Source organism: Peromyscus eremicus, chromosome 17 (genome assembly GCF_949786415.1).
Source record: "Peromyscus eremicus chromosome 17, PerEre_H2_v1, whole genome shotgun sequence".
Classification (NCBI taxonomy): domain Eukaryota; kingdom Metazoa; phylum Chordata; class Mammalia; order Rodentia; family Cricetidae; genus Peromyscus; species Peromyscus eremicus.
In genome coordinates this window covers 58,364,743-58,389,223 of record NC_081433.1, presented here as the reverse complement: position 1 = coordinate 58,389,223, position 24,481 = coordinate 58,364,743, and the positions used below count along the sequence as shown (strand labels likewise).

The 24,481-nt window shown below is 48.0% G+C and overlaps 1 protein-coding gene across 1 annotated transcript; it reads left to right on the top strand.

The window, feature by feature from the left end:
* The first annotated feature begins 1,638 nt into the window (after positions 1 to 1,638).
* Positions 1,639 to 23,997, top strand: Slc35e1 (solute carrier family 35 member E1). Its single transcript, XM_059244648.1, has 6 exons — positions 1,639 to 2,059; positions 2,315 to 2,385; positions 4,719 to 4,856; positions 6,142 to 6,267; positions 20,403 to 20,648; positions 21,275 to 23,997. Exons 1-6 carry the CDS (start codon positions 1,639 to 1,641, stop codon positions 21,500 to 21,502), a joined length of 1,230 nt encoding a protein of 409 aa, XP_059100631.1. The 3' UTR covers positions 21,503 to 23,997.
* Positions 23,998 to 24,481: the final 484 nt, after the last annotated feature.

Here is a 24,481-nt window from a genome sequence, read left to right as displayed (position 1 = left end):
CCTGCTAATTGCTAAGGTTTCTCCTCCTTTACAAAGTAATGATCTAGTTCTCTCCCCTCCCCCAAATCAATAAGCCAAGATTGGGTTTCCAGTTTTGTTTTTTCACTCTTGAGATAGGTCACCTTATCCATATCTGCTTAATTTCATAGATGAGCAGTTGCCCATAAGACAGCAAGTACACGGGGTGAAGTCCTAGAACATTTCCTTCTGGTTTTCAGGACCACAGCCAACCCAGAATCACAATTTGAAAGCCAGTAGGGATTTCTGGGATTTGGTACAGGATGGTCCCACTCCCATTAAAGGGCCATTTGAGGAGGTGAAACCCAGCCGTGTGGCCCTGAGCCAGTATTCACTCAGTGTTCACTGAGTACATGTTCCTGTTGTGAGATGAAAAGGCTTCTACAAAGTTGCCAGGACCAAATCCAGTGAGATAAAAGCAACCAAAACATGTCAGTGTGGCTACCAGACACTGCTCTGTCCAAAGAACTAGTGGCTACCTTCCTAATTCCACTTGTACTCAGTTGGTGACTAAGGACTGTGGCCCTGCTGGAGGTCATTAGGGTACACCTATCACCAGCTTCTTTTCTCAGACCCAGGCTTTGGGACAGGCCACTTATCATTCGGATCCCAACGCTCAGGGACTGCCACACCTGTGTCGAATATCCAGCAAGCCCAGGGGGCGGAGGTGGGGGGGGGGTACACATGGTCTACCTTCGAGAACAGGGATGAGCTACAAAGACACCCCCAGCCTTCAGGGGATTGAGTTAGGCTGCCATTTTCTAAACTGCTATAAAGGAGTATGTTGAGATCAGCGAGATGGCTCAGGGATATACGCTTGCTGCGAGGCCAGAGGACATGAGTTTGGTCCCCTGAACCTACATGGTGGGCAGGAGACAACTGACTCAAGTCCTCCTGTGACCTCCATATGTGTACCCCGACATGTTCTGCCTCCATAAATGAATACATTTTTCTAGAAGGACCGAAACAACTCTTCCCACAGCACTTGAAAGCACACGATCTTTGGAATCGAGTTTTGTAGCTAGGATCACGGTGCTAAGTCTTGTCCGGCCTCAGGGTTCTCGCCAGCAGCCTTCAGCCACCAGGGCTCTGCAGACGAGTGTCGCAGAAGGCGCTCGGCCCAGGGTTATGAGGGGAAGGTGACACCTACCGCACAGCTTCCGAGGACCCGGCGTCGTCCAAAGGGTTTGCCACAGTCGGTTTCTTTTCCCCTAAAAGATATTTTGTTAATCCTGTCCGCGCCCCAGGCACCCTGCTTCCACAGCCACAAGTGGGCGGGTCCGCGTCTCCCCGCACCACTCACGGGGCCCGGACAGCCACGGGAGAACGTGGAGAGCCGCTTCGCGCACGCGCGGGCCCACGGCACGCCTTCCGGGCTCGGACCCGCCTCTCTCGGGAAAGCTTTCAAGTGGGGTGGGGCCCCCGCTGGAGACGTGGTTGCGGGCGCGTCGGCGGGCGCGCGGTGATGACGCGCGGGAGACGGCCAATGGCGAGCGGCGATGACGCGCAGAACAGGCAGCCAATGGTGGCCGGCGCCTGCCGGCGCGCCCGCCCGGGCTGTCCCGCCCCCGGCCCGCGTCGGGCGGTCGTCCGGCGGGAAGGGGTGGCCGCTCAGGCAGGATGGCGGCGGCGGCAGCCGCGGGTCCCGGCGCGGGCGCGGGGGTCCCGGGCGCAGGTGGCGGCGGCGGGGCGCGCGAGGGCGCGCGGGTGGCGGCGCTGTGTCTACTGTGGTATGCGCTGAGCGCGGGCGGCAACGTGGTCAACAAGGTGATCCTGAGCGCTTTCCCGTTCCCGGTCACCGTGTCGCTGTGCCACATCCTGGCGCTGTGCGCCGGGCTGCCGCCGCTGCTGCGCGCCTGGCGCGTGCCTCCCGCGCCGCCCGTGTCGGGCCCCGGACCTGGCCCGCACCCGGCGTCCGGCCCGCTGCTGCCGCCGCGCTTCTACCCGCGCTACGTGCTGCCGCTCGCCTTCGGCAAGTACTTCGCGTCGGTGTCGGCGCACATCAGTATCTGGAAGGTGCCGGTGTCCTACGCGCACACCGGTAGGTGCGGACGCGGGCCGGGGCGCGCCGCTTGGGGCTTCGAAGTATGGGTACGAGTATGTGGGCCGTCAAACGGAGACGCCGCCAAGCGCGGAGGGCTCTCAGGTTGGAAAAGGTCTGAGGAGTTAACCGAGTGCCGAGCAGAACTGACTCCAGCTATTGGGGTCGGGAGGACGCCTTGCAGAGAGAGAAGTTCCGGCGTTGGGTGTGCAGGCTGCCGGGACTGCCCGCTGAGTGCCTTTCCTCTCTTTGCAGTCAAGGCCACCATGCCCATCTGGGTGGTCCTCCTGTCCCGGATCATCATGAAGGAAAAACAGAGCACCAAGGTAACCCTAGCAGAAGCCCTGGGCAGGGCGGGATTCCCGGTAGCTGGCTGGGTTGATGACGTGGTTGGACCGTGGCATTCCTCTGGCTTCCTGTCAAATAAGGAAGTCAAGGTGTCAGTCTGGGCCTTCCCTAGTGTCCCGCGCTCACTTATCAGACAGCAGGTGTGTGTGAAGGGGAGATGTCTCTGGATAATCTCTTGCTTATTGGCCCCGAGTGCCGCGTCCCTCAGGGGTCTATATTCTTTCTTTTTGTTTTGATTTCCTCCCTTGGTTTGCTGGTAGGTGATGTCTGTTTGGTCCCGTTTTGGCAAGTCAACAAGAAACAAATTAAGTTGGGACAGGTTTTCCTTCTCTTATTTTTTAACATTTATCTGTGTGTGTATGTTGTGCCTCCTCCTGTGTGTGAAGCTAAGAGGACAGGGGTCCATCCTATCTTTTCACGGTGCGGATTCCTGGGATGAGATTCAAGTTCCCGGGCTTGGCCGAAAGCGCTCCTCACCTGTTGAGCTATTGTGCCCTCGTTTTTCCATCACCAGAAAGAATGGTCGGTAGTGGGCGGCTGGATCTGATGTGAGATGCTGGGTCAGAGGAGTTTGATGATGGTACATCCAGCCAGTTCTTAGAAATTAAAACTTTCAGGAGCCTGACATGGTACCATGGGTCTGTCATGCCAGCACTCAGGATGCTGAGGCAGGAGGATGGAGAGATCTAGGACAGCCTAGGCTACAGAGCTGAACTTTGTCTCAAAAAGTCTTGGAGCTGGTCATGGCGGCGCACACCTTTAATCCCAGCACTAGAGAGGCAGAGGCAGGTGGATCTCTGTGAGTTGGAGGCCAGCCTGGTCTACATGGTGAGTTCCAGGACTCTGTAGAGAGACCTTGTCTCAAAAAAAAAAAAAAAAAAAGGAAAGGAAGAAAAATGTTGTAGGTCAGTGTGGAGGCCTTGCTGAGAACTCAAAGGCCTGGGGTTTGACGGCTGTTTTTAACCAAGGTTGTGATCATCTGGATGTGAATCCCAGACAGCACCTAGAGCTTAAGGCTGCCTGAGGAAGATGCCAGGCCAGATGTTTCCTGACCTGAGGCTAGAGAGCAAGAACTGGGCTCACTGTGCCCTTCGCGCAGTGGGGATGCCAGTGTCCCATGGAAGCCATCTCACCCTGTTCTCTGAATGCTCACTTCCTGTATAGTTCTTATTATTGATTTAGCTCAGAGCGGCTTTACCCTGGATCACTGTGTAAAAACTGGGCCACCTCTGGCTGAGTTTTGTTCTCAGGCCCATGTTCATCCTGGCAAGCCCTGTCTGCACTCTGTAGTCTCCGTCAGGGTGATGTCAGGTGGGGCTGGCCTCCTGGGGGTCAGAGTTGCTGGGGAGGCAGCCAGGTGTGTCACCTGATAACACACCTTGTGTTTATCAGTTTTCCTTGTCACTGGGGACATTGTACCTGGCTTGACAAGATGCCAGGAACCTCATGAGTGCAGGACCTGGAGATTGGCCCTCTTGGTCAGGGAATGCTTTGCAAGACAGATAACTCAGGCCCCTGAATCCTCTTCTCAAGGGAAGATGTGGGATGCCGACAGGGAGAGTAGACCATGGCCCGGAGTGCAGGGGCAGGCATTCAAGTCCCACTGGCCACTTCCCTTGGGGACAGAACCTCTGCTCCTAAAAACCTCACCTGTCTTGCGTTGTTTTTACATTTATTACTTTGTGGGGACGTGAGTACACCCGGAGATGAGAGGACAACTTGCAGGAGTTGGTTCTCTCCTTCTACAAAGAGTCCTGGAGATCAAACTCAGATTTAGGGGCCTTTACCTACTGAGTCCTAGTCCTACTAGTTACCAACTAACTGGGCCTCTGTTTTTTTTTTAATACAAAAATCTCTGACTGGAAATCCACCTGGTTTTCTACCTTGTTGGGTTTTGATTATTTTTTTTGAGTCAGGATTTGAAAGTAGCCCAGGCTAGCCTTATTTTTTCCCATTTATTTATGTATTTACCTTTCTGTGTCTGTCTGTATGGAGGTCAGAGGATAGCTTTGGGGAGAGTCAGTTCTCTCCTACCATGTGGGCATCAAGCTCAGGTTTGTCAGGCTTGGTGGCAAGTGCCTTTTTCTTTCGGCCATCTCACTAGCCCCAGACCTGAGACTCTTGGTGATCCTCCTGCCACAGGGTTCTGAGTGCCAGGATGCTGGGCATGAAGCACCTTGTGAGATGCAGGTGGCATTTTCCAGGGTGGAAGATGGGGTCCCCCAGGTCAGGCACAGGGTCACCCAGGGTTTCCTGCAGTTCTGGGTGGTGGGTAGCCCTGGCCCACCTGAGCCCCTCTACCCTCCTGCAGGTGTACCTGTCACTGGTCCCCATCATCAGCGGAGTCCTACTGGCCACGGTCACAGAGCTGTCTTTCGACGTGTGGGGGCTGGTCAGCGCCCTGGCAGCCACACTATGCTTCTCCCTTCAGAACATCTTCTCCAAAAAGGTGTGTGGGCCCTACCCCTGGCGCTGCTTGCCTGAGGGTGACTTCAGGCTGACTGGCCAGATCAGACCCTCCTGTGCCTTCTGTTTGCCGAAATCTCTGTCCCTTATTTTGTTTTGAAAGCCAACCCTAAATTTAACCTACTCTGCTAATCTCTCTTGTTTGTTTTCTTTTACTAGTTTTCTTTTTACGTTTTATTTATATACTTAGTGTGTATGTGCAAGTGTGGAGGTCAGAGAACAACTTGCAGAAGTCAGTTCTCCTTCCTCCGTGTGGGACCTGGACATTGAGCTCAGGTCCTCAGACTTCGTGGCAAGCCCTTTCCCATTGACCCATCTTACCAGCCCCTTCCACATTATTTCCCACTAAACCTGCCCCAGCCCATTTTGTTCCATGCACTCCTGGGATCTGCCTGCAGTACCCACCACCAGGTGCTTTACATACATTTGACACCATGGCCAACTTGTGTGTGGGTGCTAGGGATCCGAACTTGGGTCCTCGTGCCTGAGCTAGTGCCCAGCCCCTCCTTTCCTTTCCATGCTGAGCATGCTCTTCCTCTGAGGTGTGGTCACTGATCTCGTCTTTTCTGGCCGTGCTCATCTACGGTTACTGTGTGGTGTCACCTGCTGCAGAGCTCAATCGTGACTAAAGCTCAGGGCAGCTGGGTGCCGCCTTCAGCACAGTGGGTCCCCTTCTTAGGAATGTGGCTTATTTCCAACTTGTTGTAAGAAATACATCCGTGAGCCTCTGCAGAGATTGTTGCTGGCTGCTTGGGTTGGGGCATCTCCCTGCGGTAGACCTGAAGTCCGTGTCTCTGGGGTGGGATCTGTTTCTGGCTTTTGCCTGGCATTGCTTGGTGGTGCTCAACAGGCGGAACCAATCTGGACTCAGTTCAGAGGGATGTTAGCCAGGCATGGTGGTCCCTGCCTGTCATGAGCATGTGTGGGATGAAGGCAGGATTCCCATGAGTGCCGGGCCAGCCTAGGCTACAGGGCAAGACACCAGATGCAAATAAAAAAAACTGGTGGGGAGGGGGGCTTCAGAATGACTGACTCACTCCATCCTCCCCAGCGTGTGTGTGTGTGTGCTGGGTTGGTTCTGTTGTTCCTCTGTCAGTCCCTCGTCCACAGACAGAGTGTCCAAGCATAACTATGTTCCTTCATAAATGAGCAAGCTGGTCTGATACCCAGGGTTGGCTGTCGGATTCCACTCTCCTGTTGGGGCCTGGAAACCCAGGCCTTGTTGCTGGTCGAGTGTCAGTGGCTCTAATGAGGCGCTCTTCCCTCAGGTGTTGAGGGACTCAAGGATCCACCACCTGCGGCTGCTCAACATCCTGGGCTGCCATGCCGTGTTCTTCATGATCCCCACGTGGGTTCTGGTGGACCTCTCCACCTTCCTGGTGAGCAGCGACCTGGTGAGTTGGGGCTGCTGAGAATTGCATGCGTCTTTACTAGCTTTCTAAGGCGCTGTAGTCATGTGTTCATCCAGGGGAATTCTTTGGACATCTATCTGTGCTAGGTAGATGTGTCTGTTTTCTGTTCCTGTAACAGAATACCTGAGGCAGGCTAGCTTAGAAAATAGGAATCTTTAGCTCTCAGGTCTGGAGACTGAAGGTCCAGCATGGAGTGGGGTCTTCCAAGGGCTCCTGCCACATCTTGTGACATTGTATGAGAGGGATAAGAGCATATGTGGGAGGGAGAAATTAATCTCAAAACCAGTCTGAGAGCCAGGGCTCCTGCTGTCCTGTGTCCGTCAGCTTTCCATCACCAACAGAGCACCGGATATGATTGGTGTGGGGAGAGGACATTTACCTTGGCTCGGGGTTTCTAAGGGTTTCTGTCTGCATGCTTGGCACTGGGCTGAGAGCAGAGATGATGACGTCACTCTGTGAAGACCGCTGCAGTGGCCTCCAGGAGGGGCTTGCACTCATAGTTGCAGCATTTAAGTCTCTTTAATTCAAAACTCTAAATCCAAATGGACTAAAACCAAAACCCTATGAGCAGCAGCTTTAGGAACTGAAGTCCTGGGAAGGAGAGAGGCTGGTCCCCTTGCAGTCTTAGACATAGCCACCTTATGCTCCAGTACACGCTTGAGCACATTCGAGTGCTCGACTATACACACACACACACACACACACACACACACACACACACACACACAAGTGCTTGTCTACACCGCGGGCATCATTGTACACTCACGCACACACGCACTCTTTCTAGTGTGGTGTGGTCACAGTCTGGATCTGACCACTGGGAAAGGGTTGGTCTCACTAAAAGCTGTTGGACATGGTGGGACCTGGTGGAGGCACAACCTGGTAGGAGGAAGTGAGGAATTGGGACATGTCCTTGAGGAGGGGCTCTCTCTTCCTCTTCCACTCTGCCTCTGCTTCCTCGGTGAAGTTGTCCCTGCTGCAAGAACTGCTTACAAAAGCCAACAGCTTCTGAACTGCATGTCCAGGACTGTGACTCTGGCCTGGCTATGGCCAGGACAGCACTTGCCCTGTCCCCTCAAGGCCCAGGCTCCACCCAGTACCACGCACAAGATGAGAGAGCACTTACCTCTCGTCCTGGCACTCAGGATCAGAATTCAGAGTCATCCTTGGCAAGTTTGAGGCCAGCCTGGGCTACTTGAGACCCTGTCTCAAAAAGAAAAGGAAATCCTGGGCAGCAGCTAGTGGGCAGCACCCCCACAGAGCGTCCCACGGTCACCATGGGCTGCTGGAGTTTGAAGCCCAGCAGCATTCTTTACAGGATTCAAGCAAAGGCCGAGCCAGTGTCTCCTGCCATGCGGGTCCTGGGCACGTTCCAGAGCCCAGGAGGTGCGGATGCTTGGCATGCAAAGCCTTATGACCTGCTCCACCCTTAGGACTCACATGGTGGAGGGAGCATGCCAGCTCCCACAAACTGGACCCCAGGCACCATGGCACACACTGCCCACACCTGTACACAGATGCCGTGATTTTTTAAAATACAAAAGTGGTGTCACCCCAGTGCTGGGGGATACATGCAGGAGGATCAAGACCTTAAAGTCATCCTCAGCTACATAGGCCAGCCTGGGCTACATGAGACTGTCTGAAGGAAAGAGATATAATTCTGGACCCTCTGTGCTGGGCCACCCTTCCTGGATGAGTGCAGCTCCACCCCTCATACGGAAGCCTCTTCACGCCAAACGGAGCCCGTCACAGCAAGCCACAGCTGCACAGCCCCAGTGGGTACACCCTCATCCCAGCTCCTATGTCTATGGCTCAGGCGACATCTGCTTAGTGGGGACGGGAAGATCGTGAGAGCCAGAATGCCACGAAGTCCGCTGAGAAGCAGTCTCCCTAGGAACGGCTGTATAAACAAGATGGCGACAATATCAGGGGCCATCCAATCTGGGAGGGAGAAAACCTCACAGGGTCCACCCTAGACGAGGAACTACAGGCAGCTAAAGACAGCTGGGAGGGGAGAATTAGCCTCTCCCAGGCATGAGACCTTCACTGGTTGTCCAATGCGGAGTGGTCAGCTCTGAAACCATACACACAGACAACACAAACAGGCTCAGCAGGTTGTATTTATATAAGTGTTCACACATGCACGTGTGTGACAGAACTAATCAAAGGAAAGGAGACTGTCAACTTGGGGTGCCTATGAAGGGCTGGCAGAAGAAAAGAGATATGAGATTGATGCAATTTTATTTCAATTAAAAACTTTTTTTTTTTGTTTTTTTTGTTTTTCAAGACAGCGTTTTTCTGTGTACTTTTGGTGCCTTTCCTGGATCTCGCTCTGTAGATCAGGCTGGCCACGAACTCACAGAGATCCACCTGGCTCTGCCTCGAGGGTGCTGGGATTAAAGGCGTGCACCACCACCGCCCGGCCAATTAAAAACATTTTTAAAAAGGAAAAAAAGAAGTCGGATGGAAATCTTAGAATGGGAACAGCACCAGGCGGATCTCTGTGAGTTCAAGGCCAGCCTGGTCTACAGAGAGAGATCCAAGATAGGCACCAGAACTACACAGAGAAACCCTGTCTGGAAAAAAAGGGACAGCAAAGCCTCTGAAAGCACTGCTGTGTGTGGTGGTGATCGTGGGAAGATCAGTCGATAGAAACTGCCTGGTGCGGTGTAGTGGCCGTGCCTGTAATCCTGTCACTCTGCAACCGTGCGGAAGATTGAGAGAGTGAGAACAGCCTGGGCTACGGAGTGAGAGCCGGTGTGAGCCATTATGGGAATGTCTATATCAACTCTGTTTTTACTTGGAACTGGAAACAGCCTTCAACAAATGAAGAAAAGCTGGTTTGTTCACGAAATGGAGTATTCCCTAGCAGTGAAAAATACCCTCTAACCTCTTTCTACCTAGACCAGTGACAGGCTAAATGGAAGAGGCCTGGGTTGTGTGATTGTTTATTACGTAACCGTCTGCTAGGGACAACCATTGCAGTTGCCGGGTTTAAAGAGAGGGTGAGAACTAAGTAGGCTGGGAGGGCATTTTGTCAGGAAGCCATTCAGGGTCTAGTTGCGGTTCTACCTGCAAAGAAGCTGTTGCCTTTGTCATTCTCTGCCCCAGCACAGATGTCTGTGAGCTCAAGTCCTTCCTGCCAGGGGCAGGGCTGCTGGGTGCAGAGCAGCACCCCCAGGGACCCCAGCCAGTCCCTGCCCAGCCAGCGCCTGGGGCCCTTGACTTGGGTGTAGCAATTCCCATCCCCCCCCACCCCCAAGGAAACTTTGAAACAGAAAGTGCATCCAGTTTCTGCTCCTTGTGGTTTTCCTTCTCTTCCCTTTGGGGTGTGTGAGTGTGTGCGTGAGTGCGTGAGTGCACTAGCAGTGTGTCTGTCTCCTGTGGAGAACAGAGTTCAGCCTCCTGCACTTTCCTCAGTAGCTCGCCTTGTCTTTTTGAGGTAGATCTCACTGACTGGCTGGCTGCCAAGCCTCAAGATCCGCCTGTCTCTGTCTCCTGCACTTCCTGCCACTAGCAGTGGGGCTCTGCATATGTGCAGCTCCGTTTTGGTTTTGATTTTGTCTTTTCACATGGGTGCTGGGGTCTGAACTTGGGCACTTTCCTGACTGAGCTGTCTGTCTTCCCAGCCTACCTTTGCTGTTTTTGAGGCAGGATCTATGTCCTATATTATGTGGCCCAAGGTGACTTCAAACTCCTAATCATCCTGTCTCTGCCTCCTGAGTGCTGGAGTAGAAAGTGTGCCCACAATGCCTGGATTGGAAGCTCAGTATGATTTGATTGACTCTGTGGGTCATTCTTGTGAGTCTTCCTTCTCCTGGTGACCAGCTGGCATGTCTGCTAACCACCATGACCAGAGACGGGCAAGCTGGGACTTGTGACCCCCACGGGATGGCTGGGAACTGGCAGCAGGGCAGGAGGGTGGGCTTGAGGGCCGTCTGAGGAAGTGGACGCCTGGGACTGCCCAGTGTCCTAGCTGGGCTGCTGCATTCTCCATGCACCTGTCTGAGGGTGGAGGTGGGCTCTGGGGCTCTGGGTCCCACTCTCTGGAAGGCCTCAGTCGTTGGTAATGTCACCCATCTTCTCCGGTCTGTCTGGTATTGTTTGGGGTGTGGGGTGCTGAAACCCATGACTTCATCCGTGTGCTGCATGTGCTCCACTGCCCAGCTTTGTCTGTGCTCCAGCTTTACAAAATGTGCTGGGGCAGGGAGCTGTGGGGATGGCTCAGTGGGAAAGCGCTGGCTGTGCAGTGGTGAGGGCAGCGTTCAGGCACAGGAGGCAGGGGTGAGATGCCTGAGGCAAGAGCACCCTGCCACACACACAGTTTTGGGGGCCTTTTAAAGAAAAATTATTAAATGTTATGTGTATAGGTGTTTTGTCTGCGTGTATGTCCACTTACAACATGTATGCCTGGTGCCCTCAGATCAAAAGAGGGCAGTTGATCCCCTGGACTGATTTACAGACAATTGTGATCCTTCTGTGGGATCTAATCCGGATCTTGTAGGAGAGCAGCCAGTACTCTTAACTGATGAACCGTCTCTGCAGTCCTTTGGTGGCTGTTTTTGCATTTCTGAAAACAGATGGCCCTCGAGCACTGCACCATTCAGTGGGGTGGTCAGGAGGGTCAGAAGTCATGTGTATAAGCATCACGTAAACTGGTAAAATGGCTCAGTGATACAGTAGTCATGTGTCAGCAAACCTGTCGCCCCAGTTTGAGGCCAACCTGGGCTATGAGAGATTCTGTTTCAAGAAAAGTCTCACCACCTGCTGCCCCATGGTAAAGCCAGAAATCCATTAGAGTCTACTTAAGGAGTATTAGAGAATTTATTAGGATATAAATTGAGGAAATACACTCACGAATACAGAACCAAGTAGACAGCTGAAGTCGTCCTCCGTTCTGACCAGGAGCGAATCCACCTTGCAGTTTGGTCACACCAGGAAGCAGGGAGAAGGACCTCGTGACCCTTCTCCCTTTCCTTTTAAGAGATCACATACAATGGCAAGAAGCACCACCTCCTTCGGGCCCTATAGTCCAAGGTCATGGGCGGAGCAAATATCACTACATTTCCCCTTTTTGTCTAAATAAGAAGGTTCTAGACCCAATGCAAACTATATACAATAAGAATGATTATCAAGTATTGTCGAGGAAAAACAATGGGTAATAACAGACAAAAATAGAAATACAACCAACAATAACAACATCAAACAAGAACGACATGCTAAATGTCCAGAAATGTCCAGATCATAGGTAAACGGCAAATTACTGAGATTACTCCAATAGTTGTCCTATCCTGAAGATTCTAACTTTAGTATTTAAAATGTTCTTAGCTAAGATATGAGAGGATTGTAACTTTAACTATCTAGTCTTCAACCCTATCAGAGACCTGAGAAGGAAAATAATATTTCTTGAGTAAACAGGAAGTGCAAGGAAGCAACTTCTGAAAATTGCAAGGATTGACAGAGACAGCTGGCAGCCTGGACAGTCACTTAATGTTTCTCAGCACCATTGAGGCATCCATTTTTGGCAACAGGCCTAGAATATCTGACAGACCATTTTCAGAAGCAGGAATTTTGAATGACCATCTTACCCTGTCTTGGCAGGGTTCAGCAGTTGCTTTTCCTTGTGTCCTGCTCATCCAGAAAGCACAGCATTCATACTGTTAGCAGTCGAGGCAAGGGCAGTTCTTTGCCCAGCAGGCCATTTTGTGCCAAAAAGAAGATAAACTTCCAAATGGAATGTCTTAGAAGCCCAACATTCTCTTGGGAGAAGATTGGTGCTACCAGGAGCAATTGTGTCTTACATCAGCAGAATTCTAAGTTATTAAAACATTTAAATGCCATATTCTCTAGGTCTATGAAGTGTTTGAAGACTACCTATCCATCTGACATAAGTTTCTGTAAATACAGAAAACAAACTAATATAACTATAGATATGACACTCATGGGTGACTATTAATCTGTAAGTCTTTTCTACCTAAATAACCTAAGGACTAAGGATTCACATTAACAGGGTAAGCAATCTGTAAACCAATGTACAGTATATTAACAATGACCTCAAAATTGTGACAGTGCACAAAATATCTTAAACTGAGTTAGAAATGTATAGTGCAATATGATGACAATATCCTTGATCTATATCAGTATACAAAATATTCTAAACAGAAGTAGAACATACATACAGTATGACGAAATACAATTTTACATTTGTATCAATATACAAACTATTTCAAATAGTAGGAACATGTGTATAATATGACAATTACTGTTTTGAATTTGTATCAATATACAAGAATCCATATCAGAGCAAATTATCTAAGGCTGATAGTTTGCTAAATTAGTTTATTAGTATACATAATAATCTACCTTAATATACTATGCCTATCCATTACCCTTTTTTCTTTTCCAAAAAAGAATCCTGAGTCTTTTTATTGTCCACTACCCCCAACCCTATAACAACTTGTCTGTAACTCTGAGAAAATGAAAACTTTTGGGAGAGGGGAAATTGTTTTCTTAAAGTTGCTTCCTGCTATTTAGGGGGCAACGGTATCTCTGTGGGATCCTGTAAGAAAGCTAAATGGTTAAGTCTCAATAGGACAAGTTGTAATGTATATAGCCAGTCTCAGTGTAAATGGGTAAAGTTATCTGAGGTTCTGGCTAGAAGTGTAATATGATTGACCATCTCATCTTAGAACTGTCCTGAAGAGTTTGCAATCTAAAGCTGATCGTTGAGTGGTGGTTTTAGGTTCAATGGCATCATTCTGGACCAGGTAGAATCATCATTGTGAGGCCCCATCTTCCTTCTGGAGAGTTCAGAGATTGCTATTGGAAAGACATTTTTTTACTGTGGAAAACTTGAACATTATTAATATCAAAACAGAAAGTTTGAATCTTAAGATGACATGACATGTGAGGAAGGATTCCAAGAAATCAAGAATAATCATGGAGAGAAATAGAATCTTGACAACATTGGTCCTTAGGTTATTGGTTTTCTTCTGTCCCACACCAGTTGGCTCTTCCGATATGAGACAGCATCCCTTAATTTTTTTTTTTTTTTTTTTAAGCAATAATCTTAGGTTTAGAGAAGGAGAGAGCCACATTCCAACTCCAAAGCCAGCTTGATTTATATTCTATCAGGACCACAACTTTTCTAGAGTTAAAGAGATATAGATATTAGGCAGTGAGATACTACCCTGTGGAGTATATTGGTACCAATAGGTTCTTCCCTTCTGCTGTAGACTTCTGGGTGTCCAAGGCCTTATGATTTTTTGAAGATAGGTGTTCCTATTATCCTGTAACGATAAAAACAGAACCCTGCCCTGACCCTTTTTTGTTGAGTATTGGTGAAATTATTAAGGTCACTCCACGTAGTTAAAAGGAGATTTATTTAATGGCGTAACTTACAAATTAAGGGATAGGTAGGTCGCGGGGTCTGGGGAAGGTGTATCACAGTCCAGCGGTGTTCTCTGGAGCTCTCCTCTGTCTACCTCCACCATCCAGCGTCCTGGAACCAAGAGAGCGTTCCCCGATCCGGATCTCGGGTCCCCAGGCGCCTCCCTTGGCCCCGCCTTGTAGGCGTGACAGTTGCCGAAGTCTCAATGGGGGTTGGAACTTCCAGAACAAAGCTGGAATGGCTACCCACTACAGTTGAGTTTTTCTTACAACTTGTAGAATTATCACACCAGTGGATAAGCTCTTACTTCTTATCAAGGGGTTTCTCCTGTTCGAATCAGTTTTTTTTTTATTATTATTATTTTTGTTGGTATCCATAGCTTTTCTTCTCCTGCAGAATCAAAAGCAAAACCCCTTCCCCAATGTAGGACGTACCCAGGTTTCCATTCCAAGATCAACACATCTTTGAAGTAAACAGGTTGGTTTAACTCAGGAGTTTTTTTTTCTATTGTCCAGTGTCTCTCTGCAGCTGTTGTTCCTTTCTCATCAGCATTGAGAAAATTCAAGGTTAATAAAGCATTATGTAGTCTATTTCTAGGAGTCATTGCTGCCTCTTTCTGTTTATTCAGTATATCCTTTAAAGTTTGATTGGATCTTTCTATGACTGTTTGGCCTGTGGGATTATGTGGTATACCTGTAACATGCCTTATATTGTAATTAGCAGAAAAAGTTGTTTCATTTTATTTGAGACATATGCTGGAGCATTGTCAGTCTTAATTTGTACAGGTATTTCCATGATGGCCTTAACTTCTAATAGGTGTGTAATTACAGAATCAACCTTTTCAGAACTCATAGGACTGGCCCATTGAAATCCTGAATAGTTGTCAATGGTATGGTGTACATATTTTAATCTTCCAAATTCTGCAAAATGAAACACATCCATCTGCCAAATTTCATTTCTTTGTATACCTTTAGGATTACTTCCTACAGGTAATTGAGTTTGGTCATAGAAGGAACAAGTAGGAAATTTTTTTACGATTTCCTTGGCTTGTTGGGAAGTGATGGAAAAATCACTTTTCAAACCTTTGCTATTTACATGGTGTTTCTTACGAACTTCTGAGGCTTCTAGTTCATTACCTATTAATAACTGATCAATCTCATCCTTGTGCTAGAGGACTTGGCAGACCCGTGTGAGATCTGATGTATGTTCTGTATATATAGGATGTTCCCTATTTCTGATGATTTCCTGTAATTGTATAAATAATGAAATTAATTCTATATTATCAGGAATAAATTCAGCAGTTTTGATATGTAAAACAACTCTCTGCTTATTGAGAATCAGTAAATATATTGAGAGGTTCTGTGAAGTCCATAAGTACCATAAAAATGGCATACAGTTCTGACTTTTGTACAGAATTTTAAGGGCTTTGGACCACTTTACTTAATCTCCTGATTTATCCTGTCTTTTCTGATTTATTTGAATCAATATAGAATGTGGGGACTCCAGAGATTGGTGTCTGATGTACAATGTGAGGAAGGACCCATTCAGTTCTTTTTTATGAATTCTATTCTCTTGCTTTTGGGATAACAGTTGTTAATCTCTCCCAAAAAAAATTACTGCAGACTCTTTGCTAGTATTCATTATCTTTTCATAAAAAGGAGATTTCCTCTTTAGTTAAAGGTACTACAATTTCTGCTGGATCCATTCCTATCAATTGACGAAGTCTTAATTTTCCTTTTAGAATCAAATCAGAGATCTTTTCCATATATGTCTTTAATTTCTTACTCGGTTTACATGGTAGAAGTATCCATTCCAATATAATATCTTCCCTCTGCATCAAAATCCCTGTGGAGGAGTGTCTGGGGGGGTAATATGACCAGAATTTAGTTAAGTTCTAGATTCACACGATCCACATGTGCCTCCCTTATTTTCTTTTTTATTAGAGCCAATTCCTTTTCAGCTTCAGCTGACTGTTCTCTTGGACTATTTAAGTCGTCCCCTTTTAGGGTATTGGCTAAATCTATTAGTCCATCTTTAGGTATTCCAGTGATAGTCTGTAGGTTGGAAATGCTTCCTATCAATTTTTGAAAATCATTAAGAGTCCACAATCGGCCGGGCGGTGGTGGCGCACACCTTTAATCCCAGCACTCGGGAGGCATAGCCAGGCGGATCTCTGTGATTTCGAGGCCAGCCTGGGCTACCAAGTGAGTTCCAGGAAAAGGCGCAAAGCTACACAGAGAAACCCTGTCTCGGAAAAAAAAAAAAAAAAAAAAAAAAAGAGTCCACAATCAATCTCTCCTGAGTTGTACCTTTGTACCTTTTGGGGTCTAATTTTTTTGTAGATCTATCTTATAAATAATTAATATATTAATTATTTGTATCTTTGTATCTTTTTGGGAACAATTTGTAATCCTCAGGGAGACAAAACTTTCTTTACTTCTTCAAACATGCTTTCTAACATATCTAACTTCAGATCAGCTGATAAGATATCACCCATATAATGATAAATTATAGATTGTGGAAATTGTACACAAATTATTCCAATGGTTTATGTACAAAATATTGGCACAGGGTGGGGCTATTTAACATGCCCTGTGGGAGGCCCTTCCATTGATATGTCTTGACTGGCTGGGAATTATTATAAGTAGATACTGTGAAGGCAAATTTTTCTCTATCCTTTTCTTGTAGAAGTATAGTTTTTTAAAAAAAAGTCTTGGGTTGGGGATTTAGCTCAGTGGTAGAATGCTTGCTAGGCAAGCCCTGGGTTCGGTCCTCAGCTCTGAAAAAAAAAAAGTCTTTTAATAGCAAATACAGGAGAATGCCAAGGGCTGGTGGATTCTTCAATATGTTGAGCATTTAACTGCTCCTGAACCAGCTATTCTAAGGTTTATAGTTTCTCTTGTGTCATAGGTCATTGTCCAACCCAGACAGGTTTATCAGCTGACCATTTTAAAGGTAGGGTCATTAGTACCTCTGAGAGTTCAACAGCAGTTGTGCTCTGTTTATGTACAGCCTGAATGGTTGGTGGCTATTTTTTTACAGTATCTTGTAATATTATTCCCAGATAGATGAATTGGTCTATATTCCACTTCTGAGCTTAGAGGTATTCCATTGTTAAAACAAATCATGATCCTTAAGATTCACTCTACATTAGCCATATATGGCTTCAGCCTTCCTCTCTATCCTTCTAGCCCTGTGTATTCAACCCATCTCATACTTTGTTTTACCTGAGATAGGGTTCCAATTCCTAGAAATTGGACATCTACTTCTTGAAGAGGCCAATTCGGATGCCATGATTTTGGCATAATTATAGTCACATCTGCACCTGTGTCCACTAAGCCTTCTAGAATAATATTTATTTTATTTTATTTTTCTTTATTAAGAAATTTTCTACTCACTCCTCATGCTATCCACAGACCCCCCTCCTCCCTAATCCCACCCCCAGCCCTCTTTCCCAAGCCACCCCGCACCCCCACATTCCTCAAATCGAGGTCTCCTATGGGGAGTCAGCAGAGCCCAGCTCACTGAGCCTAGGCAGGTCCAAGCCCCTTCCCACTACACCAAGGCTGTGCAAGGTGTCACATCACAGGCACCAGATTCCCAGAAGCCTGCCCGTGCACCAGGGACAGAACCCGATCCCCTAGAATAATATTAATACATACTCTAAGCTTTGGTCTTTGTTCATTTATGGAGGTCTACCAAAATGTTAGTTTTATGGTGTTTTTTGGAGTTTTTGATCTATCATCCAGTGCACTATTGTTCTTTACATTAGGCACTGGGTTATTTAATTGTCCTGGGGAGGAATTTCCTCCATAGTGGCTGGAAATGTTTGGACCACATTTGATTTGGGGGCCTGCAAGAAGCCCTCTGAGGCATTTCCTGCTGGTAAAGGGTTGCCTTGTATGTCTCTTGTTGATCTGCATTCATTGTTCCAATGTTGGCCTTTGCCACATCTTCTGCATAATCCAGAGGGTTGGGGTCTGCTGTTTGGGTATTTCTAGAAGAAGCATTGCTTCTAGGAGCACCCTGTGTACAACTTCTTCTTATATGACCTGGTTACCACAGTTAAAACATTTGATACTTTGATGTGTCCTTCCACCTTTGGAAATAACGTCTCCTATCCAAGCCTCATCACCATAGTTAGGAGACTCAATATTGTTTGTGTATTGGATCCATTCTTCCATAGGTGCTGATCTGATCTTTAAAAGTTCAAGTATTCTTTGCATTCTACATTAGCCAAAATCAAAAGCCAAAGATTGAGTTAATACTTGTCTTAATTCTTGGTCTGATATTGTATTGTTTATAGCCTTGGTCAGTCTTTGTAAAAAAAAATCCCTAAACGGTTCTTTTGACCCCTGGAAGACCTTCGTATAGAGCTCAGTTAGTTTCCCTGGAATTCTTTCCCAAGCATTTAAGGCTGTTGTATGGCATATAGATAATGTATGCTCATCAAAGGTAGATTGTACATATATATCCGTGAAGCAGCCCTCACCAAGAATTTGATCTTGAGAGATCTTAAAACCTCTAATCTTACCTTGCTGCTCAGGGGCTTTAGCTTCTTCTCTCAGCCAGCTTTTCCATTGTGACTGCTGGCTGTATTCTAACACAGCTGAGATGAACAGATTTCAGTCATTAGGCATGATCCTGTTTCTAGAAGATCACTTATTTAACATGTTTCATATATGTTGAATGTATACCATAGGGAACTACAGCTCCCTTGATATTCTTTAAATCTCTCATATGAATAGGCTGCCAGATATATTGCACATATCCATAGGATGTTTATCATTTGCTGGCTTTTCACAAACATTGATAGGGTAAACCACAGTGCCACCTGTTGTTACCTTTGGTAAGTCATCTCTAACTCCGTAAGGTTAGATGTTATGACCTCTTTAGCCTTGACCTTCTGCTTGTTAGCACTCTTATTATCAGTTCTCATGGACTCCTCCATAGCCTGAAATTGATTAACTACAGCTTCTTCTAGAGTCTGTACTTCCTGTACTGTGAATGATTCCAATGACTTCATGGAATCAAACAATTTTTTATGTTCATTAGAAATAGGTGATTCCAAAGATTTTATTCTATCAATTAATGATGATTGTTCTTCCTTAGAAATTATCTGTATGGCATTAAGATTGCTCTGAAGATTTACTGTTCTATCCATTAAGTATTCACATTTATTATCAATAGAATTAAATATGGTTGCCCAGTTATTATTGGCGGACTGAAGTTCTTGTGGTAAATTAGCAGATTCCAAAGAAAGAATCCTTTCAAGTTCTCAATATCACTTTGCAAAGTCTATATCAATCCTATTAATGTCTTATTTTTGGTCTTATTAGTAAACCAGTTTTTTCAGTGATATGATATGAATTACTATGCTAATCGCCAATGTGGCAAAAATTGTATACGTCCCAGGAAGGTCGTATATGTCTTGTAAAATTTCATCCATAGTATAAACAAAGACTTTTTAAATTCCTGGATGTTTATATTATCCACCATGGCGTGAGAGAGACTTAAAATTTGTAAAGAAATTTTTAATGTATTTATTAATTAATTAATTTATTTATCAGTTTAAGGTGTAAAGTTATCAAGTAATTTACATCAGATAAGATCCTCAAGAAATTGTCCTAAGTGTCCAGCTGTTCCAGAGGTAATTACCAGGTTGGGCAAATTTTGGGTGTAGTAGCGATGTTCGGCCAGCAGGTGTCGCAGGTGTAGCGACAGAACAGGTCTGGTGTGAGCTGACTCAGCTCCCTGAATGGGCTGCTGCGAATCACTCACTCACCCAGGCAAAGCCTACCTGGGCAGAGCTGCCCGGATCACAACAACTGAGGCAGTACGCAGAACAACGGTGGCGGCCGTGCACAGAATGGGGATGTGGCAGCAGGGGAGCCAGGCTGCCAGGAGGGCGTGCTCTCGAGGGTTGGTGGCCCAGGTTGTCCCGGAATCGGCAGCAGCTACACCGAACGGTTTTAAAAGTAAAGGAACAGTCTGCTGGTAGTCTCTAACCAGGCTGGGGACTGTGGCCCGGCCCAGCCGCCTCAAGCACAGAGCTAGAAAGGCGCCTAGGGCGGGCACCGTTCTTTCTAACGCAGTGCTCCTCCATCTGCCGCAGAATATGTGCTTCTGGCAGTGGTTACAAGACCGCCGGCACGTGATCTGCCTGGCCTGGGAGTGCTTGACTCACACTGCATGACTCCTGCCTGGTGGTCACCTGAGCAGGGGTCAGAAAGTTCCTGGGGGGGTTGGGCTGTGTGTGGGCTCTGCAAGGCCAAGAAACTCGCCAGCAGCCGCCCAGGGCGTTAGGGTTTTGACACACAAGTAGCCCCAGTAGGGGTGCATGGGGCTGAGATCCACATGGTTGGGTGCCAGATAATTTGAGAAATCCATGAGAGTCTGCTGAAGGAGTATTAGGAAAATTTATTAGGATAAATTGAGGAAATACACTCACAAATACAGAACCAAGTAGACAGCTGAAGTTGTCCTCTGTTCTGACTGGGACCAGATCCACCTCAAAGTTCAATCACACCAGGAAGCAAGGAGAAGAGCCTCCAGACCCCTCTCCCTTTCCTTTTAAGAGGTCACAAACAACAGCAAGAAGCACCACCTCCTTAGCGCTGTATAGCCCAAGGTCATGGGTGGAGCAAATACCACTACACCATGGTGACAATCTGCCTGAGTACATATGTGCCCCTCCCCTACTGATGCTCCCTGCCTGTCTCCACAGGCCTATGTGTCTCAGTGGCCCTGGACACTGCTGCTCTTGGCGGTCAGCGGATTCTGCAACTTTGCACAGAATGTCATCGCCTTCAGCATCCTCAACCTCATCAGCCCGCTCAGCTACTCTGTGGCTAATGCCACCAAAAGGATTATGGTCATCACTGTGTCCCTCATCATGCTTCGCAATCCAGTGACCAGCACCAATGTGCTGGGCATGATGACTGCCATCCTGGGTGTCTTTCTGTACAACAAGGTGAGCATTAGGGGCCACTGTCCCCCAGCCAGGCATAGCCTAGGAGAGGGACGAGAAGGAGCCGAGGGAGGATGGGAAGGGTGATTCTGGCTCTGGGTTCCAGAGGTGCCTTACAAGGTGGGTGGGTTCTGTGCTGCACAGACCATCATGGCAACAGGATTGTAAACACAAGCTGCCCTGGAACTCACTATCTTCCTGCCTCTGTCCTGAGCTCTGCGGCATGGGTGCACAGGGCCTGAAGTTTCCTTTGTTTCTTATTGTTTGTCTTGGAGCAGAGGCCTGTTTAGTCCAGAAAGGCCTTGAGCTTGTTCTGCCTGGTTTATGCCGTGCCGGGGATGGAGCCCAGGGCTTTGTGTATGCCACACAAGTGTTCTACCACAGAAGCATCCCTAGTCCTTGGTTTTGGGGTGACCTCTTTTTTGGTGGTATGCTTTTTTGTTGTTGTTGTTTTTTTTAGTTTGTTTTTTTGAAAGTTTCAGGTATCCCAGGTTGGCCTCAAACTCACTATGTAGCATAAGCTGGCCTGATAACTTCTGCCCTCCTGCTTCTGGCTCCTTAGTGCTGGGGGTGACATGCCCCCTACACCCAAATTTCCCTTGTACCTCATTGCTCTTCTCTTCACACAGACCAAGTACGATGCGAACCAGCAGGCTAGGCGCCACCTCCTTCCAGTCTCTACATCGGACCTGAGCAGCAGAGAGCACCTGCGGAGCCCAATAGAGAAGCCCCACAATGGTGCACTGTTTCCCCAGCAGGGTGACTTCCAGTATCGCAACATCCTCCTCACAGACCATTTCCAGTATGGCCGCCAGAGCCACCCGAACTCCTATGCCCTCAGCCGCCATGATGTGTAGGTGCCACCAGGCCAGGTCTCCTGCACCACCTCCCTAAGCCCAGCAGCCTGGCTGAGCACATGGCAGGCCAGCAGGGGAGCCCTAGATCCTGATGGGCTGTGGGATGTGACCACAATATGGACAGCCACAGGCTCTGGACAGAGGAAGAGCCATAGAGAGATCCTGGTTCACTCTTCTGCTCAGAGGCCACGTTCTGCATTGGTACACAGGGGTGCCCTCAGTACATTGCAGAGGTCTGGTCTGAACTTCTGGTGACAACAAGGACCCACTCTGCAGAACTGGCATCACTGTGGCTACGGTCCTGGAAGCCAGCAGGAGGTGGCATCTGGGGCATCAAGAAGAGGACAGCGGGGCTGTAGCCCAGAGGTATAGAGAGCAGAAACAGGTACCATTACCTGTCCCCAGCCACAGTGCTCCAGGATGTCCCAAGGCAGTTGGCCTCTTGCAGCCAGTGCTGACCTAGGGCAGACTTACAGTGGCCATCGGTTCGTCAGCCATTGGTGTGACCTTCCTCTGCCTTGTGGGTGTTAGAGTAGGACACAAGCCTTCACTCCAGGCCTGAGTGGCCCTTGGACTCTAGAAGAAGTGGCCAGTGTTAACCTTGGTTGCATCCCCATCCTTCTGATGCCACAGAAGGCCAGGTGATGGTGTTGACAATTTCCTTAGGACCTCAAGTTTCTTTGGGGAAAATCTTATTGGCTATGGGAACTTTGGAGCCTAGGTCCTGGCAGGCACTGCACCAGGGCTAGCCAATAGGTGAAAACAGTCTTGACTCATTTCATAATATGGGATGTTTGTTGTTGGAACAGTCCCTTGGAGCTCAGTGGTAGCAGGTGATGCTGAAGGGTCCTGAAGCTGCAGCTGGAGTAGCAGAAGGTGGAATCCACACACCAAATACAGCATCGCTTGTCAGTGAGGGGATGGTATGTGGGTCGGGATCTGAACTGTCCCAGTGGATGGGACAGCTGTGTCCCAGTGGTTGAGACAGCAGGTTAGTTTTTTAGCTAAGAGTCAGTTTAAGGCTGGGTTGGTAGAGTGCCTGCCTCGCATGCATGCGTCAGAGGCTTCTGTCCCCAGCATCACAGAAAGCAACATAGTGGTACAGGCCTGCCTTTTCAGTGCTCTGGAAGCAAGGTCGGGGTCCTCAGATCAGCCTGCACTACATGAGAGCTTATCTCAAGAAAAAGATCAGTTTTAGGGACCTGGCCTGGTGGCATACATCCAGGGGCTGAGCCAGGAGGATGACCATGAGTTTGAAGCCAATCTGGGCTACATAATGAGGCTGTCTTAGAAACAAGTAAAAAGTTTGGAGGCTCATCCTGGTGACCTCCACCTATGGTTGGAGCCACTCAGGAAGCCAAGGCAGGAGGCTCTTCCAAGCCTATGAGTTAAAGGCCAGTGTGGCAACACAAGGAGAACCTTTTGGTAAGCAGAGGTGTGGGTTCTGGTGTGGGCACAGCAGGTAAATGGTGGGACCCAAGGTTTGTGACATGTCTTCTTTGGCAGTCAGGGGCATCAGGCTTAGTTTGGGGTATCTGTAAGTTTGGGTTTTAGTTTGTTTTTGAGACAGGGTCTCAAAATATAGACCACACTGGCCTCAAACTCATAGAGATCTACCTGTCCCTGCCTCCTGAGCCCTGGGATTAAAAGCATGTGCTGCCACGCCTACCTGGAGACATCCTCACTAAGGCTCCCAGACAGACCTTCAACTCTCAGCATTCTTCTTAGCATTCTTTGTGCCTCTGTCTCCGTCTCTAAGCCCTGAGCTGACAAGTGTGTCATGGCACCCCAGTCCTCAACTCCTGGTTTGTTGGGTCCCTCTGCTTTTGATGAATTAGAGTTTTGTATCTAAGGTTAGTTCATTGGCAATGCCAGCCTTAGCAGTCCCATCTGCCCTGCTTGCTGGTTTGCAGATGTTCAGAGCCCACACTGCAGTGGGAAGGAGCACCTTGGTAAGGTGGTCTGGTGGGTTTTCCTCCCTGGGGAAGACACAGACACCTGACACTGCAGAGGTCTCTCTGAGTGTCCCTGACTGCGCTGAACTCAAACTGAATTATGTCTTTTTGGATTTCCATGATGTTGCTGTAATATGTACATTAATGCATTTTTCCTTTTCCCATGTGAGGTTTGCCAGGGAGGGAAAGGCTCATCTCACTTTTCTTACGGTTTATAAATTAATAAATGGGATATTTAATTCTGTTCCTAGGCTTACAGTGGGTGTGAACACAGGAATGGATGAGACAGTCAGGTAGACCAGATGGCTGTGGCTCAGTGGCTGCAGTCCTCAGCATCACATGAACCGGTGGTGCATACCTATTACCCTACACTCAGGAGGCTGCGGCCGTTAAGAGCGGAATTCACGGTCATCTCTGGCTACACAGTGAGTTTGAAGCCAGCCTGAGCTACATGAGACAAACAAAACAAAACAGACTTGATGGTCCATAGTTTGCCTTGGCCATTCAAAGTCACATTAGCCCCAGTCTTGCTTTCTACGCCATGTTTCGCCACTCTCCAGTTTCGCCCCATCCTACCTCTCTGTTGGGGTTCATAGTAGAGAATCTTTGTTGCTCTTTCCATATACCCTTTGAAATGGCCTGGCCAAAACACTTATCCTGACCCATCCAACTCCTTCACTTTGCAGAAGGGGAAACAGGTGTAGAATAGTTTTGAATGTCTGTTCACTATTAGAATACTCAGAGTGGGCCTTCTTTTAGTTATTTATTTCTTTGAGATGGTATCTGCCTGTGTAGCCCAGACTGGCCGCAGGATGGAAGGCAGTCCTCAGCCTCAGTCTTGGTGCTGAGGTGATGCAGGACTGCCACACCCAGCACCCTATTTTATACCATTTATTCTAGGGAAGGACATGAGCCAGATGTGTTGAGGCAGGGAAGCACTTGAGACTCAGTTTCCCTCTGTGTTGGGAGGACTCTGGGCACTCAGCTCTTCAAGACCAGACTCTAAGCCCCAAACCTCAGGGTC

Coding starts and splice junctions, on each gene's coding strand:
- Slc35e1 (XM_059244648.1), top strand. CDS start 1,639: ATGGCGGCGGCGGCAGCCGCGGGTCCCGGCGCGGGCGCGGGGGTCCCG. Junction 2,060..2,314: donor GGTGTCCTACGCGCACACCG/GTAGGTGCGGAC, acceptor CTCTCTTTGCAG/TCAAGGCCACCATGCCCATC. Junction 20,649..21,274: donor GTGTCTTTCTGTACAACAAG/GTGAGCATTAGG, acceptor CTCTTCACACAG/ACCAAGTACGATGCGAACCA.